The sequence below is a fragment of the Culex quinquefasciatus genome, chromosome 2 (genome assembly GCF_015732765.1).
Source record: "Culex quinquefasciatus strain JHB chromosome 2, VPISU_Cqui_1.0_pri_paternal, whole genome shotgun sequence".
NCBI lineage: Eukaryota > Metazoa > Arthropoda > Insecta > Diptera > Culicidae > Culex > Culex quinquefasciatus.
The window spans coordinates 211627554-211646812 of record NC_051862.1 but is presented as its reverse complement, the minus strand read 5'-3'; the positions used below and the strand labels follow the sequence as shown (position 1 = coordinate 211646812).

At 44.8% G+C, this 19259-nt stretch overlaps 4 protein-coding genes across 9 annotated transcripts in view; 1 reads left to right on the top strand and 3 right to left on the bottom strand.

Annotated features, from left to right (window-relative positions):
- LOC6053853 overlaps window positions 1–2631 on the bottom strand; it is a 10975-nt gene extending 8344 nt beyond the window's left edge. Inside the window, exon 1 of the mRNA XM_038251523.1 lies at window positions 2131–2631. Coding sequence (XP_038107451.1) covers window positions 2131–2239 — 109 coding nt within the window. The 5' untranslated portion in view covers window positions 2240–2631. The remainder of the gene's footprint in view (window positions 1–2130) is intronic.
- LOC6048090 overlaps window positions 1–9953 on the top strand; it is a 21051-nt gene extending 11098 nt beyond the window's left edge. Inside the window, exons 7-8 of the mRNA XM_038251070.1 lie at window positions 7561–7749; window positions 7806–9953. Of these exons, the coding sequence (XP_038106998.1) occupies window positions 7561–7749; window positions 7806–9617 (2001 nt within the window). The 3' untranslated portion in view covers window positions 9618–9953. The remainder of the gene's footprint in view (window positions 1–7560; window positions 7750–7805) is intronic.
- Window positions 6290–7374, bottom strand: LOC6048088 (putative RNA polymerase II subunit B1 CTD phosphatase RPAP2 homolog). The gene is made up of 4 exons (XM_038251524.1): window positions 7201–7374; window positions 7028–7142; window positions 6862–6959; window positions 6290–6804 (listed from the first exon to the last, which is right to left on the bottom strand). Exons 1-4 carry the CDS (start codon window positions 7302–7304, stop codon window positions 6351–6353), a joined length of 771 nt encoding a protein of 256 aa, XP_038107452.1. The 5' UTR covers window positions 7305–7374; the 3' UTR covers window positions 6290–6350.
- Window positions 9752–19259, bottom strand: LOC6048086 (RNA-binding protein 39). 6 transcript variants are annotated; one of them, XM_038251511.1, is made up of 7 exons: window positions 16649–16952; window positions 16247–16318; window positions 12720–14972; window positions 12390–12553; window positions 11892–11980; window positions 11511–11825; window positions 9752–11431 (listed from the first exon to the last, which is right to left on the bottom strand). In XM_038251511.1, the coding sequence occupies exons 4-7, from the start codon at window positions 12456–12458 to the stop codon at window positions 10249–10251; spliced, it is 1656 nt and encodes a 551-aa protein (XP_038107439.1). In that variant the 5' UTR covers window positions 12459–12553; window positions 12720–14972; window positions 16247–16318; window positions 16649–16952; the 3' UTR covers window positions 9752–10248. The 6 variants fall into 6 exon arrangements, 3 of the variants coding, with proteins under 3 accessions (XP_038107439.1, XP_038107438.1, XP_001865056.1); XM_038251510.1 differs by having other exon boundaries at window positions 12390–14972; XR_005277006.1 differs by lacking the exons at window positions 9752–11431; window positions 11511–11825; window positions 11892–11980; window positions 12390–12553 and adding an exon at window positions 19029–19259 and having other exon boundaries at window positions 12785–12820; window positions 14171–14290; window positions 14417–14972; window positions 16649–18759.

Here is a 19259-nt window from a genome sequence, read left to right as displayed (position 1 = left end):
AAAAAAATGAAAAGTGTTACTTTTCGAAACAAGTGCTCAAAAGTTCAACTTTTCAGCACCCATTTCAGTGCTGAAAAGTAGAACGTAGAGCATTTGTTTAGTAAAGTGTTGCTATTCGATTCTGTTGATTTTGGTACAGAAAAGTAGGCTATTTCGTCGTTCAAAAATGACAAGAAAACTAAGTAGTTTCACGACGGAATGGCAAAAAAATGCATTTTGTAATTTAATAGGCAATGAACTATTCAAATTTGAAAAAGTGGGGTCGCAGAACTCGCATTTGATATTCAAAGCATGAAAAAAAATACAAACACATTTTTTCTTTGTTCATGATTCGATTATCCGAAGTCCCATAGAACCATAGGATAATCGAGTCTGAACTGTACATTATTATAGTTATTAGGATGTAACAAAAATGACTTTTTAGCGGGGTTAGTTCCGGTAGGCATACTGGGCCCAAATATCTAATCCCAAAAGATGCGCAAGAATCTGGCCTACACGCCAGTGATACTGAAAATAAACGCTTCAGTGACCAAACTGCCTCAAAAATTGCCATTTTTGAAAAAAATCTCTTTTTACGGGTTAAGGGTTAATACGTACCTCCCAAGAACAGGGGTCAATAAATGGCTTTACGAACAGCAGAACAAAGGAAAACAACTGGGCAGGTGTATAATGTATTTTAAAACACTTTTTTCATCAAAAAGTTGAAACCATGGCTCGTAATTTAAATTTTATTTTTTTTTAAATTTTATTGGTTTTTCTGATGGTTCACATGATTTCGAGCCAAACTGCATCATTAACTCAAAATTGACGAAATTACATAAGGGACGGACTTGATTTGAGCGGCAGTTAAGTGCTATTTATACACCTTTTGGAAGCCGGATCTTATATATTTTGATGAAAACGTTGTACGGATCTATCATGCGACCTGCTGTTAGATAGGCAATCTGATGGCATAAATAATGAGTCAAATTGATAGAACACTGAAAATTCGCCCTTCTTCTAAATGTGAGGGAAGGCTCCAACCACTTAAGCGTGGATTAAGTAAAGTTTTGCCTTCCTCACCTCAATGAGGAAAGGCTACAAAATCACTCGAAAAATTAACTACTTTATTCGACCTCGTAGACCCACCTTCACGTATACCTATCGACTCAGAATCAAATTCTGAACAAATGTCTGTACGTGTGTCTGGTGTGAGTCCGTGCACCAAAAAAATATGCACTCGATTATCTCCGGACTGGCTGTACCATTTTGGCCCGTTTTGGTCTCATTTGATCCGTCTTGGGGTCCCAGAGACCCTAGTTAATATTATGAAGTTTAGAAAAGTACTTCAAAAGTTATGCTAAAAAACGATTTTAACTAAACTTCGGAAGATTGTAAAAAAAAACCCGTCATGCTATACATTTTTAGAAAGGTATTTGAAAGACCATTTCAACGCGTTGAAAAGATTGAAGATCTGACGATTCCATCAAAAGTTATGCGCATTTAAGGGTTATTTATACACTTTAATCAAAAGACCTTTCCAACGAGCCCAAAATATTGAATCAAAAGTTATAAGTACGTGAGTGTTTTTAATACACATTTTTTGAGGCTGGATCTCAGATATTTTGATAAAATAAGTGTAATTTATGCACTTTCTTGAGGCTGTGTAGTGTATTCATTTAATGAATGCGAGGAAGGCACCAACCCCTTAAGGTGGATTAAGTAACGTTTTTAATAATAAAACAACAACTTTCTTGGTTGCTTTGCACCCTTAAGGTGAAACGGGAAGGTAGCGCCATATTAAAACTACAACTCGTGTTTTTAAAACGCAGTTTAAGGAAACTATACTCACAAATTTCTGTATTTTTTTTCGAAAAGAAAAAAAAATTAAAATTAAAAAAAAAATCTAGAACACAACAGAAAGAAAAATAGAAACAATGAAAGTCACTCTCCTAAATTAATGAAAATGGATTCAAAACAGATCTAGAAATAGTGAATAGTGATGTCAGATAAATTTCAATTTACGATTCAATTTAGGAAATTTGGGTAAGGTAATTATTAACTAACTAGACCAATCAATGAATCAATTAAGTTGCATGCCATGCAACGATAAACCTATATCTTCCTTTCCACTATCTACTCAGTACTCACCATCGATCGTCCCGAGGGGACCGGTTGACATAGACCTTCCAATCGTAGGAGCACCTCCCTGCGTGGCCTTGAGCGCCGTTTTAAACACCAACTGCACTTGCTGCGCCATTTCTAGCACTTTTTTCGCTATTGCAATCAGTATTCAATTACTTGTGACACTTTTTAACTTTTCCCTGGTGTGTAGTAATTGACCCACTTTTATTTGCAGATTTGCACTTATTATTACGCTTTGAAACCCGATAAACTATTTCTTGCTGATGCAATGCAAACTTCACTGCTAAAAGTGTGCAAACTGCGAACTGTGTTTATCGCGCTATTTCCGCGATGAGCTGCATCCAGTGCGGCCGAGTGCTAAACAATGACTGAGGGAAACGCAACGGTTCAGGGAACTTGCCCAAGCTGTTTTCGGATGGAGAGGGGACGTGGCCTGGCGGAGATGGAGGGAGGAACGGAAGTACGGTTTCTTTGTGTGGTGTGGACTCGTTGACTTGTGCTGGTGATTGACGGTTAATGGAGCTGTTAAAGAAAGATGGAATTTTTTAAAATGCCAAATTAATTGAAATGTTTTATCTTGGAACCTAATTAAAAAATATTTTTGATAAGTCCGATTGACGATTTATTAGGGTTTTATTGAACCATTTGTTAAATGTTCAATTCTAAATGTTCTTTTTCTATTAATTTTCGATGATCGATTTGAATTCAATTAACGAATTCAGGCTTTTCACTAAAATTAAGAGTTTTCCAAAATTTGAAACATAAAAATTCGAATTTGTTTAGTTCTTGTCATGTTTAGCAGTATTGCAGGCCAAGGATTGATACCTAAGAGCATGCAATGGCACTGACCTTGTGCGTGCTCTTCGGTTGACGTCCACGTAAGGAACATCCTGGAAGGAGCGTAACTAACTACATCCGTAGTTCTGTTAGATCATCCGAATTATCTTGATCAGAACAGTATAGCTCTGGTTCCTTGCGAGTGTCCTATTTTCTTACCTCCACGTTGGCTTGGTTTTCATGATGACCTAGCTGGTGGCCTGTGGAAACGGATCGTAAACCTTTGACCACCGCGGGTCAGAGTCGAGACGGCTAAAAGAAAGGGGCGCAACAATGTGGGAAAGGGAAGTAATTTGTGATTGTAGACGGTATTGTTTTGATTCGCAGTATGTTGAGTCAACTGCTGTGGATGTACCTGAACGTCGCAGAACGGGGTTTCTCTCCTTTCCATTTCCAGCTACCATCTATCTCCTGTTTTTATTTTGCTCTTCTGATTCCCAATTCTTCACTGATTCTTCTATTTAATATCCAACATTTGATTTTAATTTTACTAACTTTTGATTCTCTTATCTCTCAAAGCTTTTCCACTCTTTTCTCTCAATTGATACTGCTGTTACAAACTTTGTTTTGTTTTTTTTCCTTAAAAATATACTTTTCCTTAATGTACTAGTAATATCGAGTCTATTTATCATTCGCCTAATCTTTTTTTTTGATTTTATTGCGAATTTATTTATTTGAATAATTCTTTATCTTTCCTATAAATTATCATTACTATAATCTAAGCTTGTTTTGTATCTCTATTTATTAACTATTGTCTAATTTTACATCTAATACTTAGATGTAAATACATCTAATACTAGCTTCTCATTTTTATTCTTCAAAATACGCTCATCATCTCTTACCCTTTTTTTCAAACAAGTGAGGTTTGAGCCCTTACTCAATTTATGGAATGGTTAAAGTATTAACACAAATATTACTATTGTATTTTTGGTAAACTTTTATAACATGCTTAGGACCAAAAATTGTAACAAAACACCGCGACAAAAGAAATAGCAACACATAAACAGACTCAACAATAGGGAAGATTTCAGGAGAAAACAATACACAGTAAATAAAAACAAGTTTTTGAATTCAAACTAAAAATAAAACAGTTTTTGCTTTAATGAAAGTTGATAGGCACACTATAAATGGTTAGGCGCTTATACTTACATCAAACCCTACGTAATGTACCACCCCCGGCCGAGTTAAAATGCGTAACCGGAAAAGAAGGTGTGCATGCCTGGCACGAACACTCAAAGCGTGTTCTAGCGTGTTGCTCGTACTGACTCAGAGCAAGGGTGAGATGTAGGTGTAAGGGCAGTGCGTGTTCGTCGGGAACCTAGTGCATAAGATCGGTCAAGGCCCGTTCTTACACTGAAAATTGCGAATTGCGAATTCTTGTCATGTTTAGCAGTATTGATTAAACATATATTTTAGTTATTTAAATTTTCAACAACAGCTGACTTCTTCGAATCCTGTCCAATGTTCAGTTCAAGCCCAGAATATTCGCCAAATCAACCTTGAAAACAGCTACAATGTGCATAATATACGTGCCAAAACCCGTCAACAACGAAACAAAAAAAACTAGTGGACAGTCGAGCGACATTTCTAGATCAGCACCGCACAAGAAGCACAAGTGCTCAAAAGAGTCCAGAAAACGAGAAGTTGCCAGACCAGCCAGCGAAGACGACGCACGACTCAATTGAGTTTAATAGCTTCGAAGTCGCTAAATTTAACCATCGTCAGGTCCAAACTGGTGCGTATGCTTAACGAACTCTGATGGACGCTGATTGGCACCCGAGTCCACGGGTTCAACACGGTCAGCTGGGACGGTCGTGATCACCAGCTGGGCTGTTCAACCAAAAAACAAACACATGTTGTTGAGGAAGGTCGCGTCGCAATTGCATGTAAATTACATATTACCCCCGTTGTGGAAGTGCACTTCCAGACATTGTTGCATTTCAAAACCGGGAGTGATTCAAACCCGTTTTAAAAGTGTGCAGAGTGGCGAGACTCGTGAGACTCGCCGGGATCACGCTATACTAAAATGCTGAATATTTACTTCAATTGAGCAAAAACCGGCCGGTTTGATATGTGCATATGTAACTGCATATATTGCACTGGGCTCTTCTCTCGCAGAGTGCACATTTTGCATCATACGAAACCGGTTTCATGTGACTTTCATCCAATCTACGGGGCGGCGGACAGACTGGCGTTTTAAGTTCCAGAATTCTTCATTTACAAAATTATGGGTTTACAAAATTAAATGAGTTAAATAAGTTTTATTTATAGAAAGGATTGAAATTTTTAACTTTTTGTAGTTTTTAAAATTTCAATTTGAAGAATCTCTTGGTGAACTAAATTCAAATAAACTACATGAGTACAAAGTTTGTGTTAGTTTTTCTGAAAGCTCGCATGTTCAGTACCGAACTGAATCATTAACTACAATAGATATTGGAATGTAGTTGGGACATTTATGCACAACTAGGCAATTTCAGAATGTTAATCAGGTTTTGCTTCGTTAAATTTTTGCAACAAATCGAGTAAACCTTTTTCAAAGAAAAGACAAATAGTAGTTTATGCAACAAGTTTCAAAAAGAGGATTTTTTCAGTTTTTGCAACGAGCTCCATACAACATTTTTTGCAATTCCAAAAAACACACACTGAGTGAAATTTTAAGTCAAATTTTCATGTATTTTGTCAATAAATCGTTTAAATCAAAAAAATGTTGAAAAGTGTTACTTTTCGAAACAAGTGCTGAAAATTTCAACTTTTCAGCACCCATTTGAGTGCTGAAAAGTAGAACTTTTCAGCATTTATTTTGAAAAGTGTTGCTATTCGATTCTGTTATTTTTGGTACAGAAAACTAGGCTATTTCATCGTTCAAGAATGACAGGAAAAGTGAGTAGTTTCACGACGGAATTGCAAAAAAATTAGTTGGCGCTTTATTATGCAATCGAATAGAGCTAAAAAGATTATTCTGTTTTGAAATTGAGCATAAACTTACCTGAAACAAAAATGATAAAAAATGTGAGACGATGAGCTGGCAATTTTTTAAGCAAAGCAAACCAAAGATAATTCACTTTTTAATCAGTAAATTTTAGACAAACTTTCAAAACTTTGAAATAAACATCAAATTTATAATAGTTGACTAACAAATCACTTGATTTTACAATAAATTTTGTGACAAAACACGACCGATGTGATCGAAGAACTACAAACCGATTGTTATGACAAGTGACGTCATAACATCTCGGTTAGACATCGAATTGGTTACACTCTAAAACTGAATATACCGGTTTAAAATTTTAAGGTATTTCGCTAACAAAATCAAGAAAGTTGAATAAAATAAATTTCGAAAAAAAACTTTATTAAATAAATCACAAACATATTTTTCAAGAAATTAAATATCAATCATTCCGCACACTCAACTTGCTCAGCCCAACCTCCAACTCGCTCTGCGCCTCCTCTTCCTTCTTGTTACCATCCGACGTCGTCAACGACGCCGTATCCTGCTTAAACACTACCTCGCTACCCTCCCGAATGGCGCATCCTTCCTCCTTCGGGTACGTCCGCTCCACAATCTTCAAATCATCCGTGTTGATGCCGGCCAGGTCCACCACCATTCCGCCAGTAGTTGGAGGCGGTTTGGAGGTCGAAGGCTTTTTCGCTTCTGACTGAGAGCTGAGCAGCCGGAACTCGGGAATGTCCTCCTGGTCGCGCAACCACAGCGGACTGGTGAGCATCTGGTTCTTGATGTAGTTGGACGCTTTGTAGCATTGGCCGCTGCAAAAGTTCTTTCGCTCCGTGATGTCGAACACCTTCTTGCTGGCCAGCGATATCACGTACTTTTGGGAGGGGATTCTAGCGAGGGTAAGAGCGATTAAATTAGGATTAAGTATTGAGAGTTTTGTCCCTTACTTATCGAGCTGCTTCGGGCACAGCGGATATCCGCAGTTCAGTGAAATAGCCCGTTCCTGGATGATATCCTCAAAGTGGCACTGGTTGATGTCCCGCAACTAAAACAAATATCGCTGATTAAAATTTTAATTGGGTTGGGGTTGGATGATTAAACAAATTTAGTTACCATTAGTAGAAATCTGTCCACGTCCGTAACCGGTTCCAGCAGGGCCTCAACAACCTGTTGGGCCTTGACGTTGCACTCCTTCTTCTTCCGCAGGGCTAGCTGAAGTTGGGCCTTACTGCAAAAGGGGAAACCATTACGTCGGGATCAAAGCCACTCTCGAACTAGGTAATTACCTGAAATTCTTCGCCTTGCGCGGCAGATTGGTGCGGCTGACCTTTTCCTTTTCTTTGACGGCATTTTCATCGCGAAAAACGTGAAAATTTTCGTTGTCGAACATTGTTGTACGGCCAAGCTTCTTGCGAGTTGATGCGATATGCGTGTAGCCAAGGTAAATACAGCTTGACAGGTGACGAAACGTCAGTTGTGCACATTTGGAAGGGCCTACTCATTTTCATAGTGCGAAACAAACTTTTGAGTAAAAATTTATCAACGTACAATAAAAAAAGTGCTCTGTTGTTTTTAAACATTTTATAAAATCTTTTAATCGAAACACAAAATTCAGCAAAAGTGAGCGTTGTTTGAATTTGTTTTGACTTGCGATGTCCACCCGTAGCGAGGAGGACGGTACCCATTCCGATCGGCCCGTAAAGCGCGATAAGGACGCCATTTGCCGAGTCTGCATGAGCGAAGACCCCATATCCGAGCTGATTTCGTTGTTCCAGATCAACGGCACCGGAGACGAGGTCATTGCCAACATGATCATCGACTGCTGCGAAGTTATGGTAAAGCATGATCCCTTGGGTCTTCTACGGGTTCTAACGTAGATGACTTTTTTCAGGTTTCGGACGACGATAACATGCCGCAAAACATCTGTGCCGACTGCTTGGACCGGTTGAATCAGGCCTACGAGCTGCGAAAGCAGTGCAAGCGGTCGGACCAGGCGTTACGAGGTTTGGCAGTCGATGAACCTGTTGAAGACGCTCCAGACGATGCGTCCGTAATGGAGCTGGAGGTTGAATATCTAGACGAAGAAGATGAACCTGAAGAGACGAGTCCAAATCTCAAATTCGTGGAGTCTGTTGAGGACTTCCCTTCGCACAGGGTCTACCGCCTGCTGGGAGAACAATGCTGCAACTGTTTCGAGCTATTCCAGGACGTCGATGCGTTGATGGCCCATTGCGATCAGGAGCACGGCCGGGGCACCCCCGGAAAGAGTCACTTCCAGTGTGACGTTTGTCGCGATCCATTCGATAGTCACGCCACGTTGACCAAGCACAAGGAGGTCGCCGCGGGGATGGTCCTGTACCACTGCAAACGCTGCCAGGTTGATCTTCGGAGTGAGCGTGAATTTATGAAGCACGTCGTTACTTCGGAGCGAGACCACGAGGACGCCGTTGAGACGCTCGACGTCGCGGGCAAGTTTGAAGAGATCTTGATTGTGGGGATGCGCTGCTGCGGATGCGACGAAATCTACGACGATCAGGTTGAGTTGGAGAGACATCGCGAGGACGCACACCGATCCAGTAGGGTTGAGGGAAGTGGGTTCGAGTGCGATGGATGCTACCGGAGATTCAAGATATCGTTCCAACTGGCAAAGCATAGAGCGGAGGCAAAGGCCAAGCAATGGTTTGTTTGCAGCGCCGAAAGCTGCCAGTTTAGAACGGTCTCCCGAAAGAGCATGATCGCTCACATGTTAAGAGATCATGAATCTAGTTCGAAAAAGCCGGACAGCGGCTATGCGTGCTGCGTTCTTCGCTGCTTCGAGACCTTCCAAACGTACGAAGATCTGGAATTTCACGCCGACGAGGCTCACGCTTTGGTACGGCTCCAGCACGAACAGGATCGCAATGCGGAACACAACGTAACGTGCGACATCTGCCACCGAGGCTTCCCGGACGAGCGAACCTACTCGCGCCATCGGAACGACAAAACCCGCAAGCACATCTGTAAAACCTGCGGCGTTCAGTACGCGTTCCGAGCGAACCTGATTGAGCACGAACGCAGCAACTGTGGTCAAGTGGCCCGGTACAAGTGTAGCCAGTGTGACAAAGCGTACAAGACACCGGGTGGCCTCAAAAACCACCGAAAGACCCACAAAGACCAACGATCGTTCGTTTGTGAACTCTGCGGTCGTGCCTTCCTCCGCAAGGGCATCCTCAAAGATCACATGAACACGGTGCACTCGACCGTCCGCGCGTTCCAGTGTTCCCTCTGCCCAAAGTCCTTCACCAGTCGGAACATTTACCGTTCGCATCAGCTGACCCACACCAAGGAAAAGCCCTTCCAGTGCCGGCACTGCGACAAGCGGTACCTCAAGAGCAGCGACCGGAAGATGCACGAGAACCAGGTCCACCTGGGAAATCGACCCTTCCGCTGCCAGTACTGTCCGGCCACGTTTACCCGGGATCGCGAGCGGCGACTGCACGAACGCGTTCACACCAAGGCCAAGCTGTACACGTGCGATGAGTGTGGCGAGGGTTACAACAAGTTTTCCGCCTTCAAGGACCATCGGTGGAAGCAACACGGCCTGGACACGATGCGGGATCTCGGGCCGGCGGCGATGGCAGCCGTGCAGGGACAGGATGACGAAGAGCAGTTTGAGTTCTTGAGTGTTGACCCTGAGGAGGAAGTGGATGACGACGATGAGTGAATAAAAATAAACTTCACATAGACGCCCTTGTTCACAATCACGACAATGCAATGGGATCCTGGCGAACTGGGAACTAGAGCAAGGATTTTTGTTCTTTTCCGTCCTATCCAACGACTTCCGCAACCCTCCTGGTACCGTTAAAATGTCTACACTTTATTTGTTCGCTCTTACCAAGTGTGTGTGTGTTACATGTATATTGAAACTGTTGCTTAAAATTAGATTATTTCTTAATCAACTTTGTTAGTTAGTGCAACGTTACGCGAATGTGAACGTAACAGGCGTCACTCACTACTAGGAAACGCTTCAAGCTGAACACTACCGAACCAAAAAAAAAAAGATCAATTATTTTTACTTTATTGAACGAAAGCCGTGTAAATCTATGAAACAAACGAAAGAGAAAAAACTTAATTCTGTCCACAAATTAATTGACTCGCGCACCCTTTCCGTCCTCGCTCATACACTCATGGTCGTCCATCCGCGTCCGCGCCCTCATTCCGGAGAAATCGTGTGAGTGTTCTACATTCCTCAGAACGTAGCAACGCGCGCTGACTTGATATCACATTTCCGGATAAGGGAGCAGGACAAACGCGCACCCACTTAAACCTATCTCAGCGTTACTTTGACCGCGGCCCTAATTTGTTCTGTTGGGCTTCAGGAGGGCGGATGCCGTGGCCGATTCCTGGAACAGTGTATGATAGTTGACGAGCGGGACGTACGCGGCGGCAATGACCCGTCCGGCGAACCAACGACCGTGCAGGGCGTTTACGGCGAGGACGGCCGTCGCGATACTTGGGCATTTGACGTACACGTTTCCGGCCGGAGATTGTTTGTCCACGTAGACGTGCAGGACGCCGCCGTGTTTGTTGCACTCTTCGATGACGTCGTCTTCGATTTCAACGTCCCAGCTGGGGTTGGTTTCGGTGGCCGGATCGAACATGTTCGACAGCAAGAAACATTGTGTGGCGATCGCCGGTGAATCTTGGACCGGCTGGTTTGGCGCAGGTTGCGGAGCCGTGGCGAGGAGGGCGTCGGCTGCTGCACGTGGCACGGCCAATCCGGCACCTTCTGCCAGTTTAAACATCAGCTGTAGCCGTCCGGTTGCACCGAGATCGATTCCACTGCGGTCCATTTCGTCGGTGTCGAGCGATGCGTGGGTCGTAACGTCCAATCGCTCGGTCACGTTGCCCACCTTCATGGGACGTCCGGCCAACTCGAAGCCGTTCAACTGTTCTAGCGCCTTCTTGGCGTCGTCCGCGTTGTGGAATGTGATAAAGCCGTAGCCCTTGGACCGACCCGTGTCCGAGTCCATAATCAGCTGGATGTTGTCGATCTTACCGAACGGCTCGAAGATTCCGCGCAGCATGTCCTCGGTGATGTTAAAGTGCAACGATCCCACGTACAGCCGCATCGGTCCAACGATGACCTTCGGCGGCGGTGGCGGAGGAATGTTCGCCAGCCGGTTCTTTTCGGCCTGCGTGTGCTGCACCGAGATCGGAATGCCCAGCAATCGCTGGCCGGACAGCCCCAACGCCAACGCAACCGACTCCGGATCACGGAACTCAATGTACGCGATTCCCTTGAAGCGTTTCGTCTTGTTGCACGTGATCAACCGCACGTCCCGAACCTTGCCCACGCTAGAGAAGAACTCCTCCAGATCGCGGGCCCGGATTCGCTGCGACAGTTGCATGCAAAACACGGTGCGCATATCGCGCTCCTCCGGGCTGAGCTCCTCCAGCGGAGATCCATCCCTGTAGCGGACTCCATTCGGGGGCGTACGACCCCGTCGGAATGGCCGCGGGGAGCGTGATCGGCGTCTGCAAAGACAAAAAAAACAAACAAACACGGGTTACGCGAATGTCGTCTAAGGAAAACAAGATTAAATCGAGAACTCACCGTGGTGGTCCCGCCGCCGGTGGCCGACTGCGGCTACGTCGACGCGGCTTCTCATTGCGCTCACCGCGGTGACGATCGCGCTCGTGCCGTTCCCTCTCGTGGGACCGATCGCGCGATCGACGCCGGTCGCCCCGCCCCGAAAGCTCCTTCCGGTCGCCACCGCGTCCACTGCGGTCCTTCTCCTTGCGCTCGTGTCCCTTGGAGCGCGACCGCGAGCGATCCTTGCTGCGACGACGCTCCTTGTGGCGCCGCTCGCGCGATCTCGACCGTTCCTTGTGGCGCTTTTCGCCACCCTCGCGGTCACGGCTGCGATGTCTGAGGGAAAGAAATGGTTGTTTATGGTTATACAAGTATTGTCAACATGGGATGTTTAGAACTCACCTCGACGACTTGCCGTCCCGATGATGGTCTCGATCCTTGTGGCGATCTCCGTTGGACGTGCCGTTTTCAGCCGCCGGTGATCCGTCCTCCTAACGAGCACACACAAACAGACATATCAAATATGGTTTTGGGGGGATTGTTTTTGGAATAGTAGAAGGTGTTGTTCAGCAGCAGCAGCAGCAGCGGCGACGACGGCGTGTTCCGGATGATCAGCACGAGCCCGCGTTGTTGTCGTTGTTGGGTTTTACGAGAGATGATAGAGTTGGTGTGCGATAGAAAATAATAAAAGAAGAATGGGGAAAAAAGAAAAAAAGAAACATTCGACAGGCATTAATAGACGTGTTGAGGGCTGGCTGGCTGGGCTGCTGCTAAAATGATAGAGAATTGTTTTCACGACGTTTGGGTGCGCACGCTGGATGTCCACGGTTCCACGTCGGTCCAGATTACCTACGGTAGTAGAGAAATACCCCCTCCCGTCTCGCGTTCGTGCACACTTACCGGTTCTCTGGACGACCCACAACAACTCAGTGAACGGCGCGTGACGTTCACCAAGTCACGCACACACATCACACTCACACGCAACCATAACCGTAGATAGAGAGAGCTACTATTTTGTGTGTGTGCGTGTTGTGCGCGTCGTATTCACTGTGAGATTGAGTTTTCTGCAAAAATAATACTCTTGAGATGATGGAGATCTTTGAGAAAAAATGCGGGGCTAGCTTACGCGCGCGCACACACAAACACACCTAGGAATTGTGTTTTTACCAAATTCCAGCACTTGTTTGCTTTCAATATGTGTGCGCTCTATTGCGTATGGCTTGTCTCTACCTGGTGGGCGGTGCTCTCTATTGGGGGCTCTATTCATCTCACGGGTTTGCACGCGTTTCTTTTTCTGGCAGAACGTGTGTGCTTTTCAAAAGCAAACCGATCTGTAAGGGGAAAATATGACCTTTGAAAAAACGTGTTGCATTGCGAAATAAGAGGAGAAACGCTAGGATGATTGGTGCGGGGATTGCCGCTGCTGGAGATGGCGAGCGGACGGAACGTGGTCGACGGAACCGGTTGCTTCTTATTGTCGACTCGTTTGAAGAACCTTCCTTGCTGGCGGTCCGCAATAGAATGAGGTCTCTCTCTAATGAGTGTAATCTGGAGGTATGAACTGATTTACGGTTCTTGTTCTCGATCTTAAGTTCTATTACTTCAGTTATGAACTTTTGAGATGCCACACAGATTCAACTGCGGTCTATAATCTGACGGTGTCACACGTCAGGTACTTCTATTGTGATTTGGTTGAGCGTTTTAGCAGAATGCATTACTGTAAATACAACGAGACGAGTTGTTCCTTTTAATTCCGCTACATATTTTAATATCTTGACAGATACGTGTTTCGTCTACTACTTGCAGACTTCATCAGTGTTCTGTTCTCGACTTGTTGGCCATTGCTATCAATTAGCTTCTATCCACTCTTCTCCCGTTGCAGCGTTTCGAGAATTTGCCAAGGACTGTTGTACTCGTTGCCTTAGTAACAGATTGAAGGGGGTTTGTTGACGTTTGGTCGTTTTTGTTGTCGTGAACGGTACTGTAAGTGCTGGCAGTTATCATGGCCTACTAGACCAAGTCATGATACTTTTTGTCCAGTGGTGTAGGGTTGGACACCAAGTGATTCCATCCAGCTCGATCCACGTCCAGTATGCTTCTCCTCTCTTCGTCCCCGGTATCTATAGAGGCATAGAAAGCAACCGGTTACAATCATGCCAATCCCACCCGCAGCCAACCAATCTCCAGCAAGCGCAACCCCCGCTCTTGAGAGTCGCGAGTGCACACGAGTTCCGTTCCCCAAATCCCGTCCAAGCCACAGTTACATCACACTGTAAGCGAAACACACATCATAAAATCATGAAGGGTGGAAGACAACGACGACGACGGCCAACCTAGAAGAGAACCCAAAAAGCTAGTGTTAACAGGTCCTTACGACACCGCCACCCCCCATGTGGGCGCGCTCGAGCGGAAGGAGAAGGACGGACACAGAACCGCCAGGGAAGGTAATCTGTAAAGAGAGGTTGTTTGGTGATGTTTTCAGTTGTGTGACGATGAAGCGACGACGACGACGACGGCGCGTAACGGATGGTCGTGGTGTGATGAATGGGAACCCCCGTAACTTGAAGTCGGATCTAGAACGAAAAGGGGTGACCGCAACTGTGCGCTTGGACGGAACGAACGATCTCGGAATCTCGCAGCGGACACTCTCGACCTGCCTGGAGTTGCCACGAGCGTATTACTTTGGAGTGCACCGTCTGGGCACCGCCCGCTCTCTCTCTCTGTATGTGTGCGTGATTCTGTGCGCGCCGTTTAGTTCCGGATGGGCCTGCCCAAAGCCAAAGGCCACCTTTTCCTTCCATCTATATGCAAATATAAGACGCCATAGATAAATCATTACTGAGGATGTGTGCTTCACTTCGGTGTGCCAACCGCAAACATTGATAAGGTTGTGTTTTTTTTTTGTTCTGTGTTTGTGGCTTAATTACCTAAGGACGCACGCGAGAGGTTGGTCCGTGTTTTGCCATTTTGCTCTTTTTTTGCTGACTGACTCTGTATAGTGCTTTCTGTTAGCAGAGATACACCTGGACAAATAAGGAAACGGTTTGCAACATTATTACAGCTATAGGAACGCGCTTTTTTTGTTTAGATAGATAACAACAAACTGATTTTTACAAGCAATAGAAATTGGTCCCTGGACATTCGACTGCCCAAGAAGCGAGGCAATCGTTAGCAAAACTAGTGTTGATAGTAATATACGAAATTGAAGAGGAAAGAAACTTGCCTTAACAACACACGCACAAAGAAATTTTCGCCTGTTGTCGGGCATCTCTTGGGATCAACACACATACACACGAGCGCGGTATCTAAAAACAGGAATACAGTGTTCATATTCTGTGGATGTTGCTAAAGAAAGCGAATGACTTTTGAATTTATGGTGCAGTAAAGACACCAAGTGGTTCCTACTTTTGTTCTGACGCTTTGCATCATGGCATTGATTTGACCCTACTATCGGGGTTCGATAGAGCGGCACTTGCGTTTGGCCTAGAAAAACAGAAAGAATTGCACGTTTTAATGTGTACTTGACTGCAGACGTTGGTTTCTTTTGAGTTAGTTTATAGGGTTGGATTGGTTTATGCGAGAATGGTACGGAAGTTGGTATTATTTATCTCGATTTGTTTTTCTATCAACACTGATATATGTTTGTAACTGATTCTATTCGAAGATATACCCTTCATTGGCAACTCAATTCGCTATAAAACTCTATTTGCTATCCCAATTGGCTACCAATCTATATTTTGTTACTCTTTTTTTCTATTCCTTTCAAGTTAATCTCGGTATGCTACCAACAGCAAATTTACACTAAACGCTTCCAATCTCGGTATGCTACTTCAAATTGCTACCAATATAGATGGACTTCTATCATTACTACACATTCCACATCCTTTCGAGATTTTTAAGATTTACTACGAATCAGAAATCTATCTACGATTATCTTGATTTGCTATCAATAGAAACCTAAACTGATATCTCAATGTGCTACAATTGGTAGCTTACTTTACTTTTCTACTCGAGCAACCCACCGGTTATGAGCTGCTACTCTCCAATGCCGCTGTGTAGCGCCCACATTTCCAGATCTTCATCTACATGGTTCAATCACATTGCACGTTGCACCCCATCCATCGTTGATTTCACACTAAGTCTTCTGCTTAGCTTCTCGGAAAAGCCGTGCTCATGCATGATCTTCCATAGCTCTTCGCGATCGATCCATTCTATCTGTCTTCTATACCCTAACTGGCTTAATCGGCCTTGCCATCACGGAGCCGTGTGTCTATGTAAAGATCTCAAGATCTGTTGTACTTGTGCATGATATATGATGATGATCTCTAGTGAGTCTTCTTGGAAAAGTCTTACTTCCTTCCTTCGCGCGTTTTGGTGCGATTGGTTGGTCATCTTCCCGTCCTTTTTGCACTCAACCACCACTATCTGGAAACCGGCTTGATACCCAACAAAATCCTTTTGCAACACTTTGTAGGCTGCACATTCCAACTTGTCCCCCTTCTTGTTGATCGGGCATATAACTCCCTCTTTCCACTCCTCTCTGTCTGCTACCAACACATATTTGCTAATATCCGTTATTTACACACTGCGTGTTATAAACTAAACTCCCGTATCATTCTCGTTTGCTCAAGGTCGGTCACGAGACACGGCAAATTGATTGAGCAACCTTGAGCATCGTTTTTTAAACGTTTATACGATTAACTATTGTTAACTCGACATTGAATGTCGTTCTATTACTTATTGTTGTTTTCAAGTACCTTCAACGTTTATCATCCTAAGCTGGCAGAAACAACGCGCTCCGCTAATTCAAACAGGATTGGTTTTACAGTCTACAAAATGCAAAAACGAGGAAAATATTTAATAAACAAAATCTCTAGCAGTTCTTAAAAAGGAAGAAGAAAAACAAGATCCAGCAAACACGCGACATTTCCCTCCAAAACGTTAAGTCCCAGAACCAAAACAAAGGAGAATAGCACCACCGGAATGCAATCGAAGTAGCCCAAGGCTAAAAATACACACAGCAAACAAAACTCCTTCCCCGCGAATCCACCCCAAAACCCCGCCCCCCCTCCAAACCCCCCACCCAGCCCACTCGATCCCCGCAGGAGCAACCACCTCGACCGAACCCTTCCCCATCCCCCTCACAAAACAACACCCACCTTTCGGTACGGAGCCTCGAGCATCTCCTCGACGTCAAAATCTTCGGCCGCCATCTTGTTTTTCACAGCAGCACCTCTTTTTTTTCTGCTCGATGTTAAATCACTTCTCCTGCCGTTTCACGGGCACCTCGTCGGTCAACTGCACGCGCCGGAAGTGCCACGGAAGCTAGGCTACGCTTGGGCAACGGTTTCGACCCGGAATCTAACGGGTTTTCTGAGGTTTTCGGGATTTTTTCGTGCTTCACCAGGCTTGCCACACTGCGAGCTGTTTGACGGTTGTTTCTGGAATGTTTCCTTGACGTCCAGCTGTGGTGACGTTTTGCGCTTTGTTGTTGTTGGATTGCGGGGGACTACCCGCTAGCGTTAAAAGTGTAGATTTTTTAGGTGCAAGAATTTCAAACTGCTACCCATACTTTGGGTAGCGTGTTTTGAGTGTGGTTCAAAATGGGTAATTTCCAACCAGAATCGGATTTTTTTAGGTTTTTTTCAGTTTATGTTCAGAGAATGGTCATGATTTCGAATTTAAAGAAAAAAAACAAACTTGGCATGTTTCTCGGCATTTAATGTTTAAAGTGTCGCTTCCGGTGCTTGCGCAAGTACCGCACATGGACAAATTCCTTCCCGCAAATGTCACACTTTTCGCGCTCCGTTCCATGGCTTTTCTCGTGGATTAGTAAGTTTGGCCGCGCCGAGAACTCTCGTGCACAGTACCGACAGGAAAATTGTTTCTCTTCCGTATGCGTCAGCAGATGGCGCTTCAAACCGGGCATGTGGGCAAACTGCTTCGAGCAATACGTGCAACGGTGTGGCTTTTCACCGGTATGAACTCGCGCGTGAATCTGTAGATAATTCGGGGTTTTGAAGCTACAACGGCAAATTGGACATTCGTAACGAGCTTTCCGCTGGTGAGCCGGTTCCGAGTGCAGTTTCATGTGCGTTTGCAGATTTCCCTTGCTAAGGAACATCTTCTGGCATATCGAACATTCGAAATCTCGACTCTGCTCGTGCCACTTTTCGTGATTGGTTAACGAACTAGGATGCATGAACGTTTTGCCACATCTAGTGCATTGGTATGCTCCGATGACCTCGTTTTGGACACCGTTATGAAACTTTTGTTCATGAATCCGTAACATTACTCGTTTCACGAACGATTTATCACACTGTTCACAGCGGTACAGTTGTTCCGCCCGAAATCCGGATTTATGACGCTTGAAAGCCTCTCTAGTCGAATATCTGCTAAAACAAATTTCACACTCGAAAGGCTTCAGCTCTCCTAGGTTATCACTTCGATCTGGCTCATGAACCTGCTTCGAATGTTGCACAAGTAGTTCCCTATTAGCAAATTTGACCCTACATCCGCAACATTGATTCGCACCAAGTTTCCGCACCGTTCGTGGCACGCTTTCGAGCAACCTTGCCTTAAAATGCCTCCCCAACGAGTTCTTACACGAGTACCGCTTGAAACAGAGTTCGCACTCAAACGGTCTTGTTTCGTCGTTAGTCCTGCTGGGTCCATGAACCGACAGCGAATGCTGACGCAGCTCTTCTTCGGTGCCAAAATCCTTCCTACACCCACAACACCGATGATCCACGGGTTCCTCCTGCTTCACCACTCGTATCGCCGTTCCCACACTGCCCAATCTTTTGTGCCGATTCAGAGAGGTTTTCTTAAAGTACCTCCGGAAGCATGTATCGCACTGAAACGGCTTTTTACTCCCGTCGTTTGTACGTTCAGGCTCGTGCACTTGTTTAATGTGGTCACTCAAAGCTTCTTCACTTTCAAAATCGGTTCGACAGGCGCAACACGTGGTATTCGGTTCCTCTAAATTACCCGGTCCTTCTTGAACTCGCCGATTTTCTTCAAGTTCTACATCTTGCGAACTGTCCTCACCCGAATCATGTTCAGATTCTTCGGATTCAACTTGGCTACAATCAGAAAGATCCTTGGAATCCTCTTCCGTCCTGCGATCTTTGGCTGAATCTAGCAACGAACGTAACTTCCGGTCCGTTTCACGGCACTGCTCGCCTATGCTGTGGGCAACGTACAAGGCCTCCACACAGCGTTCACAACAGTTCGTGGGAAGTGAGGCATCCTCATCGTCTTCCGTAATCTGTTGAAAGTATCGAGAGCAATGTTTTAAAATATGAATTTTGTAGATTTTTGGTGGATATTTTTAGAAAGCTTTAGAGCTTATTCAATAAAGAACTTAAGCAATCTTCGCAAAAAGGACCAAAAATGGGTTTTAAGCGTAAAAATTAACATGCAGCTTTAGGACCCTATTGAGGTTCCTGCACTGACGTCAGTGGTTCCTGTTTCGCATTGAGTAATTTTTACTCACTTCCATTTGCTCTTCAAACTGACAGCATCATTGCAACTCACCTCAACACCGCTGCATGCACCAATCAACTCCACGATAGAAATTCCGTCCACTTCGTAACTCACGGGAACCCTGTCCTCCCCGGCGTCCTTTAGACAAACCCGACACAAGCTCGCCGTCCTGGCCATATCCAAAGTTTCCGGCAAATCCATCCTAAGCTCGCACGCGCCAATCTTTCACCCCGTGTTTTGTTTACGTTTTGTAACTGCACATCGGCTGTCGCGTGCTGTCAG

Excerpts from the sequence above, each read along its gene's own strand:
- LOC6048088 (XM_038251524.1), bottom strand. The coding sequence starts at position 7,304 with ATGTTCGACAACGAAAATTTTCACGTTTTTCGCGATGAAAATGCCGTC. Across the intron at positions 6,960-7,027 it reads TGGACAGATTTCTACTAATG|TTGCGGGACATCAACCAGTG; the intron begins GTAACTAAATTT and ends TATTTGTTTTAG. Across the intron at positions 6,805-6,861 it reads TGCCCGAAGCAGCTCGATAA|AATCCCCTCCCAAAAGTACG; the intron begins GTAAGGGACAAA and ends TACCCTCGCTAG.
- LOC6048086 (XM_038251510.1), bottom strand. The coding sequence starts at position 12,458 with ATGTGTGTGCGTGACTTGGTGAACGTCACGCGCCGTTCACTGAGTTGT. Across the intron at positions 11,826-11,891 it reads CGGGACGGCAAGTCGTCGAG|ACATCGCAGCCGTGACCGCG; the intron begins GTGAGTTCTAAA and ends TCTTTCCCTCAG. Across the intron at positions 11,432-11,510 it reads CCGGCGGCGGGACCACCACG|ACGCCGATCACGCTCCCCGC; the intron begins GTGAGTTCTCGA and ends TTGTCTTTGCAG.